Below are 17,173 nucleotides of genomic sequence, written 5' to 3' on the forward strand. Positions count from 1 at the left end.
AATTACCTGTACTTTAGGATGCTAATGTTGCTATTGTTAGTAGTTTAGAAAGGTATTGAGTTAGGGATGCTACTTGAGCAATTAGAGAAGTTACTTATTTTCTTTCCACTACACAAGGTTTGTAGTGTACGGAGCCCCAAGAGGGACATGGTGATGGAAAAAATTTGAGATGGGAGGAAAAAACATATTTTAATGCTTTTGCTTTCCCTCGAAAAATGTTTGCGTTCTCCTGAGAAACTTTGTGTTTGCTCGCAAGAGTTCTTTGCAAGTAAATACAAAGTTTCTCTGGAGAACGCAAACATTTTGTGAGCCAACACAAAGTTTCTTGTGTGAACACAAAAGCACTGACGTGAAAAAAATTTGTTTGTGTTAAATGCCACTAGTTTTTATTTGCTACGGTCCGTTTAATGTCCTTAATAGTGAACACCACAAACGCTGCCTTCATCATAAAACTCTTATTTCCCTCTCCTTCTAACATTTATTTTTTGCTCACTCTTCTTTTTTTGTATCGCCTCCCGCTATATTGATTCATCATTCAGTCACAGCCTCTCTTCTTCCTTGTGTCTTTATTGTGTTGTAGTTGGCACTTGCCGAAGAGAAGATGAAGGACTTGGATGGATGTTACTGTGAGAGGACGTGTACACTGAACGGAGAGATATACAGGGATGATGATGCTTGGATAGATGGATGCAGAAACTGCACATGCACAGTAAGCTCATGAATTCCCAGGATGGGGAAATTTAGGATTGTTTATTTGGGATTTTAAACAAGAGATGGCTATCCAAACTACAAACTCAAGGGCCGTTTACAATTGCAACGATTTTCAGCGACAAAGCAACTAGAGGGCAACTTTTTCATTGATACAAAGCAACTTTTTCATTGATAGTTGGCTATTTGAGACATGAATGATGGAAATGCACTATGATGTGACTACTATGAAGCATTATTTTCCTGTACCCTAAGGGGACATGGTGATGGGAAAAAAAATCAATGCTTTTAATGCTCTTACAAAAGTTTTGCATTCTTTTGCAAAAGTATTACGTTCTCTCTGTTTGTTCCTCACGAAATATTTGCTTTTTTTTTTAGCAAAACGATTGCGTTCCACAAGAAATAAAAAATATATAAAATGTCCTACTTCCATCATAAAGATTTTGTGAGTGCACAAAGTTTCTCAGAGGAAAGCTAAAGCTTTGTAGAAAACGCAAAAGTATTGAAATATAAAAGTTTTCGTCGCATCCGAGTTTTAACATCACCATAGCTGCGTCCCAATTCGCCTACTTATACTACGCCCTAAAAGTATGTACTCTTTTTGTGAAGAAAAAGTACATACTTTTGAGTGTGTAGCAAAAGAGTAGGCAAGCTTTGGGACATACTACTTCGTCATCTTTAACGGACAGCTCTGTCGCGTGCATCACCGTAAACTGCCCTGTCATTCATCTCGTCACAGTTAAAATCCTCCATTAAATCTAATATAATTTCTTACCGTTTCGGAGAGAAATGTTGTAGCTCGTTCATCTGCCAGTCGTGGGTCTTTCTTGCGGAGACTCTCACTCTCCTCATGTGTTTGCAATTTGAATGTAATGATGCATTTAAAATTGAATGGCTATAAACGTATCTTTACAAAAGTTCACAATGCTGCTGCATATGCAATATAACGTAGCCAACATTGAATAAATAAAATTTCGTCAGGTTAGATACTGATAATTAATCACTTAAACCCCTTTATCTTAAACTCTCTACACAACCGCCGGACTCGCGCGCGTCCTCCATGTCTGTAGTTTTTTTTTAACACTTTTCACTCGTGTTTGTAGTTCTAACCGAATCCTCGTCCAGCGCACGATGGGTTGTGTGGGCAATATCAGCCGTGAGTGTGCATCGATCTGCATTTCGGATTCTGACCGGATATACTGTAGTAGACCATCCGGGTCTCTTTGGAACACTCATTTCAACATACTACGATTTGGGACGTAGAAGTTCTATTTTCGAATACTATTTAGGACGGATAGTATGCGAATTGGGAAAAGCACATGTCTCTTTAAGCCGGGGCTCTGTAATATGCCCATTGTGGGCTTGTATCCACCATGAAATATTTTTTTACTTTTTTTTTTTTACTTTTCAGAATTCTCGCAATTAAGACTTTTTTTTATTTTACACAATTCTGACCTTTTTTTTCTTTATAGTATGCAATATAGTGAGTTTATATCTCACAATTCTGAGAAAAGAAGTCTCAGAATCAAGAGGTATACACTCAGAATTGCACGGAAAAAATGGCTGAATTGTGAGATAAAAAGTCCCAATTACCTTTTTTTGATTCCCTGCTTCCACCATAGAATAAAATATCCAAACATCCTTAAATCATTGTACATTTATTAAAGACAAAATGTTACGTTTTGAAGACATATTATAGTACAGGCAAGTCTAGCTGTTTTGTAGTTGTCAGTATTGTTAGAACGCACGATTATTTGTTGGGATTTGTTTTAGTCTAAGTTGCCTGCATCAGTCTGATTCTGTTAGCTTATTTTGCTGGATCATGTGATTGTAAAGTTGTTAAATTGACAATTATGATGATGAGGATGATGATGGTGTGTGTGTGTTCTACCTGCAGAATGGTACAGTGGAGTGTGAGAGTATTTTCTGCCCACCCCCTCAGTGCCCTCCTGATACAGCTCCAATCTACATGTCTGGAGAATGCTGTAAAGAGTGCCAGCGTGAGCACACACACACACACACACACGCACACACACACAAAATGTGGCCACACATCTATAGAGCTGCTACAACTTTGTCTCATGTTTGCTCCTTTATCTCCCCATCTTCTTGATTCACCTCACTATCGTTTTCCCCCTAAAATGTTTTATATAATCATGCTGTGGTCTCGATGACAAACTGACCACATCCCTGTGTTGCTAGGTTACCGCTGGCACAGATTTGAATGTCAACACACACACAACGCTGTCACACACTTTTTCTGCTATCATTAATAATTCAAGGCCAGTGTGCTGCATGTTGTGTTTGAGTGAGCAGAGCTAATGTGCAGAAGCTAATAGCAGTTTGACTGATGACCAGGGCTTTATTTAACACTGTGCTCTGGTTGGCTTAATCTAACATGCTTGTTCAATCGTTGCTTTACTGGTTTGCACTCTAAAGCGCTTTGTTTTGTCTCTATCCTCTTAATTGAGGATAGAGACAAAACAAAGTGTTCCTTTTTTCTTCTTCTTTTTCTCTTTATATCTTTCCGTCTTTAGCCGTGTGTCTGTTCAGAGGAAGAGTGTACGTGGAAGGTGATCGTAAGAGCGTACACGACTCTGAGGGAAACTGTCTGCTGTTTGAATGCAGGGTAAGTAGTGTAACTGCAGGCCGATGGTCGGAAGGTTTTCAGCAGGTCGGGCCGGGCCGATATTTCCCGCCACTATGCTCGGGTCGGGTCGGGCCCATGATCAAGCACGTCACATGTCTCCTCCACTCGCACGCTGTGCTGTATTGTGTAGCTTAAGTGCAACATGGAGCTTGAAGTAAAGAAAAAAATTAAAACAGGAGAATTAACTTTGAGCAAGTATGAAGGAAAGTCGGAGGTATGGAAATATTTTAAACTAGTCATGGGCAGTCACAACATATGTGTTGGCTTTGTTGAGCGCAAGTGCGGCACGCTGCTAGTACGTGTTGTAGCCATTAAATAAGCGCATTTAGTTTCATATTTATTAAAATATTATAATATTTTTTTTTCCATCTATGTTGATTATGAAAGTGAAATGAGTAGATAGGAGGATGCGCAATATCAGGAGACATGGAGTGGTTCAGGCATGATTTTGACTACTTCATTATGTTTTGTTTTGTAGAAAGCCTTTCTTTAAAGTGAATTTCGTTTTGTATAAATTGTATCTTAATTTTAATCAAATTTTTCATCGACCAATTGCCTGGATTTAATAAATAAGAAGCAAATAAAGCAGACAATAATCATGATATGGAGGCGCCGGCGAGCCGCGTTCACCATAGCACGTGAACTGGAGCATCTCATCATAAATTAAATCAATTCTGCACGCTTGTCACCGAATTTACAAATTCACATCTTGCTTGTTGCACGCGCACACATATGTCGAAATAACATTATTAATAATAATGAATCTTTAAGAATATTTGATTGAATGCTGAATGTTGTGCTTGTTCAATTTAATAAAATTAAAACTTTCATTGTGATAATTAAAATAATTGAATATTAAATATTAAGTGGCCAATTTTTGCACATTTATTAATAGTATTTATATATATATATATATATATATATATATATATATATGTTTTTTGGAATATGATAGCTCGTCCAAACTTGTCAAGCTGGTTGGTCATGTTCCAGAAATCATCTGGATGATCTTGGAATTTGGTTTGTTGCTTGAACCAGCTTAGAAAAAGCTACCATGCTCAGAAATTAGCATCTTAACTAGCGACTAGAATTTTAACCTGGATGTTTGAGATGCAAGATTAATTGAATAAACACTTGTTTGTGTGTTTGCAGGATCGAAGTATGCGTAGGTTTGAGATGACTACTTGTCCAGAGCTGAACTGCCCAGAGTCAGAGCAGATCACACTCACAGACCGCTGCTGCAAAGTGTGTAGAGGTGCGACACACTCACACACACAGAAACAACACACACCTTCTACACTCCACTGATTGGAGTCATATTAAGGTCAGCCACCTTTGACCACTGTGCACACAAACTAGATTTGTGCTCAACACCAAGCCACGGCTGTGCATGACAGCAAACATCTATTCCAGTCTTCACACATATCACCACACACACATAACACCCCAGTATAACAGTGATGCTTCAAAGGGCAGGTAATGCTTGACTTTACCGTACCTCTCATAGTTCACAGATCGAGCCACAGTGCGCAGTAACATTTTTGAACAATTTTGTAAATATTGCATACAACGTGTGGGACACATACAGTCATTTTGGTTTTGTTTTGTTATGTTTTTGTTTGTTTTTTGTTTGCAAAAGCACTCATTCAGTTTACACTTCAATGTTTCACTATTTTTTAAAGAAACTTGTGGTGTGAAAATGTGTTTTTTAAAAGTACAAATAGTCTATGTATTCTTTCTATTAATTTGAGATCATACAATCACTGCAAAAAAGAGAAATATTTAAATTATATATAATCAAGTTAAAATATCTAATCAATGAATTTGATAAGCAACTGCATAAGATATGCATTATTAATTTTGCTTAAAATGCTTAATTTTATTTGTTTTCAGTGTAAACAAGTTAAAAACTAGTGAAACCAGTGCAATAGGCGAATGTACAGTTACATTTAAGATACAATCTATTAAAACAAGGCTTAATAGGCTTAGTAAACTGATTTTACAAGTAAACACGTAAAATAATTTGAACAAGTAAAGAAGACCAATTAAAACCCCATTAAGAAGTAATTTATTAACAATTATAAAATACTTAGCAAAATGCTGTTTAAAATGGTTTAAGATGGTGTCACACCGCAGGGCATGTGATGTCCCAAGACGTCCCAACATGCTATTTCATGCCAATTAGCCAGGGGTAGGTGAACAATAAATTCTCCCCAACTGAATGTACTGTATAGTTTTTCATCTATTAGTATGAGCTGAACATTTGTCAACATGGGGGAAAAAGTGTAATTTATAATCCATCAATTATAAATGTCAGATTTAGGCATTGAATAGCACATTTACTTTATTTCACTCCCAGGGCATGATTTCTGTGCTGATGGGCACAACCGCAATTGTGTGGAGAATTCGGACTGCATTAACCTAGAGGCAGGAGCTTGCTGCAACTGTAAAGAGGGATATCATGCGCTCAGGGACGACAGCGCCTACTGCCAAGGTATTCAAACTCCCACGGTATTCAAACCTGCCACATATTTGCTTGCTAAAAATTTCTGTTTTGTATAAGCAAATAACAGGGCTTTCACAAATCACTAAATTGCATGCAATCACAGAAGGAGGAGTTGCCGATGAAAGCTGTTGACTGGTGATTACTTAGTGTCTCGCTGAATGAATATTTCAGCACCACTATTATCCTTACAGCTGTAATTAATGCGTTTTAAACCCTGGAGTTCATGCTGTGCGAGTGTGTGTACAGATGTGAAGGAGGATTCCTGTGGCTCGCTGGCTTTTAATAGGATGTACCCTTGTCTAAACATACACGGCAGCCCAGCGAGTATGTGATGGATATTTCTTTCCACACAAAAGACCAATGACTATTTTTTTTTTTTTTTGCCTTAGGTGATCAACTTGCTTTGTGTTAATGTGACCTTTGTCACTGTGATTCGGAGTATAGAACACCTCCGGCATAGACAATCAATGGACAATTTGGGGGGTGATATTAGAAGAACTTTTGGTCACCAGAAATGGCAAAATTTACACAACACAGTTGTTACAGTAATGTTTCTACAAGACAAGATATTAGTATGACTTGATAAAATCTGAGACATATCTGGGAGGACCTGCCGGGTCATAATAGCACTCTTTATCAAGCACTGTTGGACTTTTTTACCATTCGGGAATGTGTTGAATTGTAGTTAGGCTACTAACTATTATTATTATTATTATTATCCCAGATAAATGTGCTGAGACAATTATAGTAACTATAGTAACAATATTGGTTAATTGCCACAAAAAGTATAAACAGATAAACTTTGTGTGTATTATTTCTGTGGCTATTTTTTGACTCAGTATCACAACAGGGAAAATCAACACATTCATAAATGTTAAAAAAAAAAAAGTCCAACAGTGCTTGCTAAAGAGTGTTATTTTGACCCAGCAGGACCTCCCAGATATGTCTTAGATTTGATCAAATCATACTAATATCTTGTCTTGTAGCATATATAATATATATATATATATATATATATATATATAATAAAAGTGTTTCAACATTGAAATTACACACATCAGCTTTAAATATTGCCTGTCCTGTTAGTTGGGGTGAAATTCAGCATGTTTACAAGGACTGTTGTAGTCTGTTGTTTGCAGCAGCCTCAGGCATATGGATAATACCAGTGCCAATGCGGCTCTGAAAAAATCGTTAAATTATTAATTTGGGATTCATATCTTCTAGAACAAAAGCGGCCGAAAAAAAGCATTATTTTTTTCAATTACAGAAGTGATGAGTGAGTTATTTTCCACTTCAGTTTAGGCTCTGAATCCCACACAGCAGACACATTGAGACAGATAAGACTTTGGAGAATTTCCTTCCACTATTTACTGTTACGCCAAACATATTGCTCTGATGGATTTACAGTTTGTTTACAGCTGCCCTGCAATGCTATCTTAAAAATGAAGCTTGACTTTATCAGTCAATGGCTGAAGCAACTGGTAAACAAAGGCTATATATTATACTTATTATTTCTCAAAAGTGGTTGCTATGACTATGTGTTTGTAATTTAAGAATTGTTTTCAGAGAATATAATGTCTCTTGTTTTCAGAGAATTATGTCTATTTTATTTTATTTTTTTTTTATATGGATGGATATTTGATTGGTGGATTTGTTAGTTGGATGCATTTTTATTTTAAGCATAAAAGTCTCAAAAATCACTTCAGTACAATACTTTATCTCAAGCAACTGTTTCTTTATTAAATATATCTTGTTAAGGATATTTGTACTGGGAAAGAGACAAAACGCTGATTAAGGACATGATTTTGTGCTGTGTAGATTGGTTGGTTGAGAAGAAACGAAATGTGAGAGATTATATAAAGTATTCTTGAGGAGGAGAGAGTGGGTGGACTGAAGGACAAGAGCGTGTCTATGAAAAGTATAAGAGAAAAAACTGGAGGCTGAGAAAGTGAAGGAGGTGGAGGAAAGGGACAGAAAGTGAAAGGTCTAGAAGTGCTCTGTGTTTTGTTAATGCAGTTTAAGGACTGAACTGAGACACATACAGTACAGTACTGTATCTTATTTTCAAAAGTTATTCAAACCTTTAACTCTTTAGATGTATTTATCTTCTTTCTTTCATCAATGCTGCCAAATCTTCAGGCAGATGCACAAAAAGTTTAAATGCTTAACCTTCAGCTATTTGAAAAGTTTGTTGAATTGTTTTGTTCCATGGAAGATAATGAGTCAAATGGAAGCAACACAATCTTGATTAAATAATGACATAATTTGTGTGCTTTCCCTTAAATATTCTTTGAAACTTTCAAACATGGTGTTGGCGTTCCTGTTATTTTACAGTCTTAGCAGTTTCTTGCAGCAGTGTGAACAGTAATGTTATTCGCTCATGATATAATGACTGGATCTTCCAGCACCCTTGACAAATGCTGTTAATTGATCACAGCTGCAGTGTGAATGTTTTTTTTTTTGGCAAAGCTTCTTCCCAAATGTTTTGAAAACTGTGTTGTGTTCAGGTCATGGTACAGAGTGTCATGTGTTCTGCTATGGTTTGCAGATATCGATGAGTGTGCCCAGGGGAAACACTACTGCAGGGAGAACACAATGTGTATGAACACACCCGGCTCCTTTATGTGTGTCTGTCACACCGGCTACGTCCGTATTGATGATTACTCCTGCACAGGTGAGTACAGAGTACTGTGTGTGTGTGTGTGTGTGTGTGTGTGTGTGTGTGTGTGTGTGTGTGTGTGTGCGCGTGTGTGTGTGTGCAATCAGAATAGCACCATGACTTAATGTGTCTAGGTCATTAAAATGTTTTTAAATAACCTATAAAATCATTTGATATGGAATGTTTAACATATTTTCTGTTATTTATATTTTTTCTCTGGTGAAGGGCACTCAGGATATTTTTTTATTGCTTTTTTCACCTATGATGAAAAATATGATTCACATTTGTAAATAAGTAGACTTAATTTAAAAGTCATATAAACAATCACCTGAGTTTCTTTCTTTCTTTCTTACTTACTTACTTACTTTCTTTAAATAAATTATTATACTATATTTTAAATAAATTATTATACTATATTTTATTTCATGCCATTTTTTGTGTTATACCTGTTAATCTACAGTAGGAGCCAGTTCTGTTATGTTGTGTTTAGTGTCAATTTAATAGCATTATTTTTTTGCGCTATTTTTAACATTTTAATATAAAAAGGAAGTTGTTTGATTTAATTATTAATATATAAATAATTAAAATTCTAAATTTATTACATTTCCAGGCAACATACAGACACAGCAAAATATTATTGTTTACATATACATGTTTTATGCATCTTATCAAGCATTGTTTAACATTGTTTTAACAATGCGTGCAATAGAGGAAGAACAAGAGTGAAACAAAAAGTTCAAGAAAGGTAGCATATGCGAAAGTTTTCACTGATGGAACTACAGATGGTACGTGTTCCTGATCTTTAACTTAAAAAAGCAATTAAATCTCTTGAGGAGAACAGGATAAGGAAGCGAAACACGGTGCAAGGGAACAGCTACACGAGTCTTAGTCCTTCTGTGACCTACTTTAAAACTCAATTAATTACAACAGAGTCCAGGAAGGTTTCTGTCTCAATAAATACACAAAAAAGCATTAAAAAAAACTGCACCTGGGCTGTAAGGTGCATCGTGGCCAACAACAATTCAGCTTTTATTTTGGAAACTATTCTAGATTTTTTTTATTTTTCTGCTGATTATCTCAGAAATCCATGAGTAATCAAGGCCAGCTGCATTATTATTATTTATTGCAATTATTTTCAAGTAGTCTGCATAACACCGACCTCGCCATCATGTTCTCTGAACTGTTCATTTTAACGCTGCATGTTGTTGTTTTGTAATGGAAAGGGCATGATTAATGTATGAAAGCACAAGCGCACTATGGAACAAGCTTCAACATTGCTTGCTTTTCATTGCTTTCTTCAAGTAAACCTGCATACTCAGTGGTTGATTTGAACAGACTTGAGCCCCAAACATATTTGGAGGTGTCGAGCCAGTTAGTATGTTAAATTCGCCTGTCTAGAATGCGTTTTTTGTTGTTGTTTTTTTTGTCATATAAAGTTATATGAAATAAATGGTTTTCACTATGAACTTTCAAAGGCTAAAACTCTATTCTAAAATCATAGAATTCCGATTTTGTTTGTTCATCTGAGTTTGTGTCTTCTCAAAACGTACAGGTGAGAGATGCCTTTTAATTTAAGTGCACACCCTGCTTCTTTTATATCAATTTAATAAAATCATTACTCTCAGCAGTTATCAGTTTAACTCTGTATGTTTAATCTCTCTTTCTTCCCTCTGGATCTCTAGCACATTGATGATTGGTTGAAAGCCGCGCGTCTGTTGTTGATTGGCTCACAGCTGTGCATCTGCTTCTGTTCTGACTTAGAGTCTCAGTGAGGCTGGCGTTCTGATGGCAAAACATTATTATTTTCAATTATTCATGTGTGCAGTCACACAGAGAAATATATTGCATATTTTGCCTGTGGGACTTTTATGAGATAATCTGCAGGCTGTAGTCACGTCAGCTGAAACTGGAATTAATTTAATTTGAAGCTGGAATAGACTTTACCTGCAAACGAGAACACTTTTAATCAGCCGATCTTATTTTAATTTAAAACATCAGACGTTATATAAATTACTGTAATTATTTTAATTGTGCTCCACTGTTTCCATATCTGTTCATTATTGCTCCGTCTTACCTTCATGATCGGCTCAGTGATATTTACTAATTGCATCCTTTACTCTGCAATGAACAAACTTGTTGGCATGATAAGAGGTTTTGTCAGTTACATGAACAGTACCAGACATTAGTTAGCATTTGTTGTTTAAAAAAAAAAACTGGCATTGATAATAGACATTGTGAAGTTCCTCTTTACTTTCTTTGTGTCTCTCACACAATTCCTCATTAGTTCCTCTTGATCAGTCAGCAGATGTTAAGCTTAAAAGGATGTTAGTCTCCAATCAGCTAATTTATGCGCTATTTTGGACAGAGATATCAGTGTAAATGTTTCTTCAAAGATCAGAGGGATTTCTCCTTCGTTTGGTTTCTATTTTTCAAGGGATAGTTCACCTCGATATCCGTCATTTACTCACCCTCATGTCATTCCAAATTCGTGTGACTTTGCTTCATGGAACACAAAAAGAGATGTTTTGAAGAATGTAAACGCTGTTCTTTTATGGTGACTACTTTTGTTTTCCACAGAATAAACAAGTCATACAGGTTTTCAAAAGATGAGGATGAGTAAATGATTATAATTTTTGGATGTACCATCACTTTTATGTACAAAGACAAAGAATCATCTCTTCCTAAAGGGATTTTGTTCCATGCTTGAGAAGAGGCATAGAACAAATATGGTTTTGTCTCTCTGTTCGATCTGAAAAGAAGCAGAGCATTCAGATTGAATATGTGATCTGCATTTATGTTGTTGAACGATCTTCAATTCAGCTGTAAATGCATCCTGGGATGTTCATTGATGAGGAACCGCAGCATAAAAACACCCAACCAATCAGCATCATTCATAAGACAAAATGCAATTTAATGAGATGATTTAATGACTTTTTAATGGGTGCGATTTAAAAATCTGTGTTGTAAGATTTATGACTAAAGTTGATTAAGCAATTTCACTTCACTGGAGGGAATTTGAGGAGATGAAAAGTAACAAGTGGTGAAGAAAAAAATACCAGTCAGGTGTAAACACTGGGATTTGGGGAGATAAAACAGAAGAGAAGGAAACTCTAAGATAGATAGATAGATAGATAGTGTATGCATGAGAAGAAGAGAGAACATTCTCTATTTTCCACCTGGTGGTAGCCGACAGATCTGCCCATCTGGAAGCTAGAAATTAAATGAATATGTGTGAGAGAAGGAGAGAAGAGCCTTGTTAATGAATAATTAGGAGGATAATTGATGTCACTTTAGCTGTCATGGGCAGATGAGTCAACGCAGATGAGAAATCAGACCACACAAACACGTCCACAGTGAGGGATTCATCTCAGTCAAACGCTAGTTGGCATGACTGTAATATCAATGATTGAGGTAAACAGGGATGGCATCAGGGAAGCCAATGGAGCTGGTATTGGACCAATTTTTTGGGGGGGTGGGGGGTCTTACAATGAGGAGGAAAAGAAATATCATTTTAAAAGCTACAGTTCAATTTAAGCTCCACAACAGTATAATGTAAAGTATTAATGAACACCAATGGATGTTCAGTAGATTTACAGTGTTGAGGTATTATGAGGTTCACTGAAGTTTCACCACTGTTTTTACTGAGTAACGTCACAATTCACTCTGAGAGTCTCTCCAATTCTCCTTAACTCTTTGCTGCTTTGGGAACATTTTGCCCCAAACAGAAATATTAATGAGTCTCAAGTCTCTGAAGCAGAGGAAATTTTATTGGCATTTCAAGCAGTCTGAGCAAAGGCTTGGGGTCATCTGGAGGTCATTGTTAGACTGTAACATTGTGAGATGATTGTTGAATGTTTCATTATAAAGTTCAATTCGAGAAAGATTTTCATTGTTATTACTTTGAAACCGGTTCTTTTAAACAATAAATGGACTGCTTTGCTGTCCTTATTATAAATCAGTGTTTTAGTCCAGTAATGTAGTCATGTCAGAGTCGCTGAAGAGGTTTACCAGTGTCCCTGTTCACTGCAGTCTGATTTGAAAAATGTAATTGCCATTTTACAGTGCATATTGTAGTAAATCCATCAAAATGTAATGATGATGGAGGATGGAACAGTGCAAGCTAAATTTGAGCCTGCATCATTTATACAATAAGAGCATCTACATCAAAGTCTTAATTGAACAGCACCATAAATAGCCTGGTAGATTCTAAATGCCCGTTCGTGTCGGGGACAATGATAATGATAAAGATATAGTTCTAAAAATCATTCTTAATCAATAGTCCACACCACAACTATAACGATAACGGCGCAGAGAAACAATATTGTTGGAGTCTCTTTCTGAATGATTTTTTCCAGCCAATCAGAATCCATCCTGCTTTAAAGAGCATGGGCATTTAAAGCAACAGACGTCAAACTTTATCGCACTCTTAGAATAAACAGAACAATATTGTGCGCTGGTGTGGATGCTAATATAGTTATCGTTATAGTTATCTTTATAGTTATCGTTCTTGGTATGTCTTCAAGAATCTCTATCTGGGTAAAAGCAAAGACTCAAACTGAAAAAGGCCCATAGTTTGTTATGTTTAGGGAGTTTTGTTATAGAATATTATAGTATAAATTATATTATTTATTTATTTAAAATAATAAACTATATGCATTTTTTAGGGTTTTGAGCGTTTGCTTTTGTCCAGATACCGACAGCATCTGCAGTGTTCAGACAACCTTCATCAAAGACTAGCATATTATTTTTGCACAGTGTCAGTTATTCCCTGAACACTGTGCTCATGCACATCTGACTCCTTCCCCTTTCAGTGATTTTATATTCTTTCTTTCTGTCTCTTTCTCTCTCCTTCTGCCTGTTTTTCATCTTTGAGATGGAATTGTATTCCCTCTGAGAGAAACAGCTGCAAGGAAAGTACAGAACGTGCAAAAACTTAGAGGAAATTGTGCAAACACACTGACGCACCCTCCCCTTGTGTTTTCAGAGCATGACGAGTGTGTGCGTGGACTGAATACCTGTGACGAAAACGCTCTTTGCTTCAATACGGTTGGCGGACACAGTTGCTCCTGTAAACCAGGGTACGTCGGTAACGGGACCGTCTGCGGAGGTAAGCACAAACATCTGAACGTCACACTGTACTAATATTACAGTAAAAATTTCCAATAACAAATGTAATTGTTTATATAAATATTTATATGAAAACATTTATAAAGCCATGCTAATACAAATATATGTTAATTTTAATATGAACAAATGTATTTAAAACTGTTTTTTCACGTAATTATTCAAAGTAAATAGTAATAAAAATAAAGACAAAAAAAATTACAAGCAAATAAAACAATCAAAATAATCTTACAAATATATACACTCAGCAAATAGTTTATTTTTAATTATTATAAATATGAACATATTTTATTAAAACAAACAATATTTTTAATTAAAGTTTTTCAAGTTATTCAAGAAAACAGTTTTAACTGTAAACAAATTAAGAATAAAAGAAACAATAAAAGATTATGAACAAATTATGCTAAAAGTTCTTATAATTTATAATGAAAGAAAAACGATACTTGGTTACTAACGTAACCTCGGTTCTCTCTAGAAGAGTGAACGAGTATTGCGTAAGCTAGCTTACGCTACGGGTAAAGTCATCTTTACTCGAGATATTGAAGCCAAAAATTATCCTTAATTTTGTATTTATTGTCAACGCAGTGCAGCAATGAGCATATTGCATGCTCATTGGTTGCACTGCGGCAACTGCTGCAACCTACCACTGAGCCTCGCTCGTGACGTCAAGTCCAATGTCCAATCCTCACGCGTCATAGCCTGCCAAAATGGGGGTGGCTTAGCGTATAAAAGCCAGGCTCGTAGGTTGTCTCACTGGTTTCATCAGCTGGAGCGATAAGACGTCATGGCGCCGGCACGGTCAGGTTACGCAATTCTCTAGCTAGCTTACGCTACGGGAACCCATTGTCAACGCCATGTGCGCCCAGCCTCCACTTCATGAGTCCCAGGGATTCCCGCGGAACATAGATAAGTTGGAAACAGGTGGCCAGCAATGCGGGCCAGCACATGTTATAAGCACATATAGGGTATACAGAGTGGCGTCGCCGGTCCATAACTATTCAACCTATAGCGCAGCTCAACCAGGAGAGCTAACATCGCGTGAGGGAAGTCGGCGCATGATAATCTGGGCAGGACAACACACTACTCACACTGACAGAAGTCTAGCCTGCAAGGCGGGAACTTCCAGGTTATAAAACCTAACAAATGTGGACGGAGAGGCCCAGCCTGCCGCCTCACAAATGTCATGAATGGAAATTCCGCTGGACCAAGCCCACGACGAGGCCACGCCTCTGGTGGAATGCGCCCTAATACCCAAAGGGCATTGCAGACCTTTAGACATGTAAGCAGATGTGATAGCTTCCACTATCCATCTGGACAGGCTCTGTTTCGTGGCGGCGAGACCCTTGGTGCGCCCACCAAACGAGACAAAGAGCTGTTCCAAACGCCTGAAAGAGGCGGAGCGCGTAATGTAAATCCTGAGCGCCCTGACGGGGCAGAGGAGATTCACATCACCCTCACTGTCGGATGCAGGCAGAGCCGAAAGAGAAATGACCTGCGCTCTGAATGGGGTGCCCAATATTTTAGGGACATAACCATGTCTTGGCTTGAGGATGACTTTAGAGTCATTTGGCCCGAACTCAAGACACGCAGCACTAACGCGTGTAGATCCCCCACACGTTTAACTGATGACAGAGCTGTCAGAAAAACGGTTTTGAGCGAGAGGTACTTTAGGTCCACGGAGTCTAACGGTTCAAAGGGTAAAGCTTTCAGGGCCTCTAGGACCAGTGAAAGATCCCAGAGGGGAACCGAGAGGGGTCGCGACGGATTCATCCATCTAGCTCCTCTAAGGAAGCAAATGACAAGCTTGTTCCTTCCTATTGGCTGGCCGCGCGTCGACTCAGCGAACGCTGCTACGGCCGCCACATAGACTTTAAGCGTGGATGGGGACCTGCCCTTATCCAACAGCTCCTGAAGGAAGCCAAGCAACCCGGGGACCCCGCACATTCGTGGGTCTAGATCTCTATCGCCGCACCATTTGGAGAACACCGACCATTTAGACGCGTATAGCCGCCTCGTAGAGGGGGCTCTGGATTGCGTGATCATGTTCATCACTCCCTCTGGCAGTACAACGGGTGTCCGTTGATCAACCATGCATGTAGAGACCAGCGCTCTGGATGGGGATGCCAGATTGAGCCGCGGGCTTGAGAGAGGAGGTCTCTCCTCACCGGAATCGGCCAAGGGGTTGTATGGGACAGCCGCATCAGCTCCGGGAACCAAGTTTGATTCTCCCAGCGTGGGGCTATAAGGAGCACCGAGTGGCGCGTTTCCCTGATTCTCTTGATTACCTGTGGTAACAGAGAGACCGGAGGGAAAGCATAAAGTCGGAGGCTGGGCCAGATTTGGGCCAGCGCATCCTTGTTCTTTGAAAAGAACAGCGGGCAATGAGCGTTGTCTTTTGACGCAAAGAGGTCCACTTTCGCTTTGCCGAAAAGGCGCCATAGTAACTTGACTGTTTGGGGGTGCAAGGACTATTCCCCCGGGGGTTGTGGTTCCTGGACAGTGTGTCTGGACCGTCGTTCAAATGGCCTGGCACGTGCGCGGCTCTCAGCGAGCGCAGGCGGCGCTGAGACCACATAAGAAGGCGTTCCGTCAGATGGCAGAGGTTTCTGGATCTGACGCCGCCCTGACAGTTTATGTAGGACACCACTGACATGTTGTCTGAGCGGACCAGTACATGGTGGTCCTGTATGAACGGGAGGAAGCGTTTGAGCGCGTTCTCGACCGCTATCATTTCCAGACAGTTTATGTGGAAGTGTTTCTCTTGGTCCGACCACAGTCCAAAAGCTGGTCTGCCCTCGAAGACGGCGCCCCAACCCAGGTTGGAGGCGTCCATTGAGATGACCAATCGGTGTGAAATATCGTCACTCCCCGCTGGTACCAGTCGGCCGCTAACCAGGGCTGCAGAGCCGAAACGCAGCTCTGAGTCACTCTGATTCGCCTGTAGCCTGAAACCCAAGCCCGGTGAGCACTTGGGAGTTCAGCCAGCGTTGTAGCGGGTGCCTGCGCAGCCGCAGCTGATGCCATAAAGCCTAGCATCCTCTGGAATGTCTTCGGAGGTATAATGCTGCCTTTCTGGAAAGACGCGGCTAACTGTCGAACACGGCGCGCGCGGGCCCTCATGGCCACCGAGTCCAGTTCTATTCCTAGGAAGGAAACTGACTGACTGGGCAGTAATGAGCTCTTGGTCCAGTTGACCGTGAGACCCAAGCTTTCCAGATGGCTGAGAAGCGCAGCTCTGTGAGATATCAGTTCCATCTCTGACTGGGCTAAAACCAGCCAATCGTCCAAATAGTTCAGAATTCGCAGCCCTTTCACTCTCAAGGGGGCGAGAGCCGTATCCATGTATTTTGTAAATGTACGGGGTGCTAAGGATAGGCCGCACGGGAGGACGGTGTATTGATATGCCCGACCGTCGAAGGCGAATCTCAAGAATGGCCTGTGATGCGGGGCTATCGGAATCTGAAAGTATGCATCTTTCAAATCGAGAGAAACGAACCAGTCTCCTGGGCGAATGTGCCCAGAGGAT

The 17,173-nt window shown here is 39.1% G+C and overlaps 1 protein-coding gene across 2 annotated transcripts in view; it reads left to right on the forward strand.

The window, feature by feature from the left end:
- nell2b (neural EGFL like 2b) overlaps window positions 1–17,173 on the forward strand; it is a 58,138-nt gene that overhangs the window by 9,625 nt on the left and 31,340 nt on the right. For both annotated transcript variants that reach the window (XM_077234533.1, XM_077234534.1), the window contains exons 8-14: window positions 581–709; window positions 2,606–2,708; window positions 3,246–3,337; window positions 4,511–4,613; window positions 5,718–5,852; window positions 8,413–8,538; window positions 13,508–13,630. In XM_077234533.1, the coding sequence (XP_077090648.1) occupies window positions 581–709; window positions 2,606–2,708; window positions 3,246–3,337; window positions 4,511–4,613; window positions 5,718–5,852; window positions 8,413–8,538; window positions 13,508–13,630 (811 nt within the window). The remainder of the gene's footprint in view (window positions 1–580; window positions 710–2,605; window positions 2,709–3,245; window positions 3,338–4,510; window positions 4,614–5,717; window positions 5,853–8,412; window positions 8,539–13,507; window positions 13,631–17,173) is intronic.

Source organism: Siphateles boraxobius, unplaced genomic scaffold (assembly GCF_051911475.1).
Source record: "Siphateles boraxobius isolate OS27281-9 unplaced genomic scaffold, OSU_SipBor_1 19, whole genome shotgun sequence".
In the NCBI taxonomy this organism is placed as follows: Eukaryota; Metazoa; Chordata; class Actinopteri; order Cypriniformes; family Leuciscidae; genus Siphateles; species Siphateles boraxobius.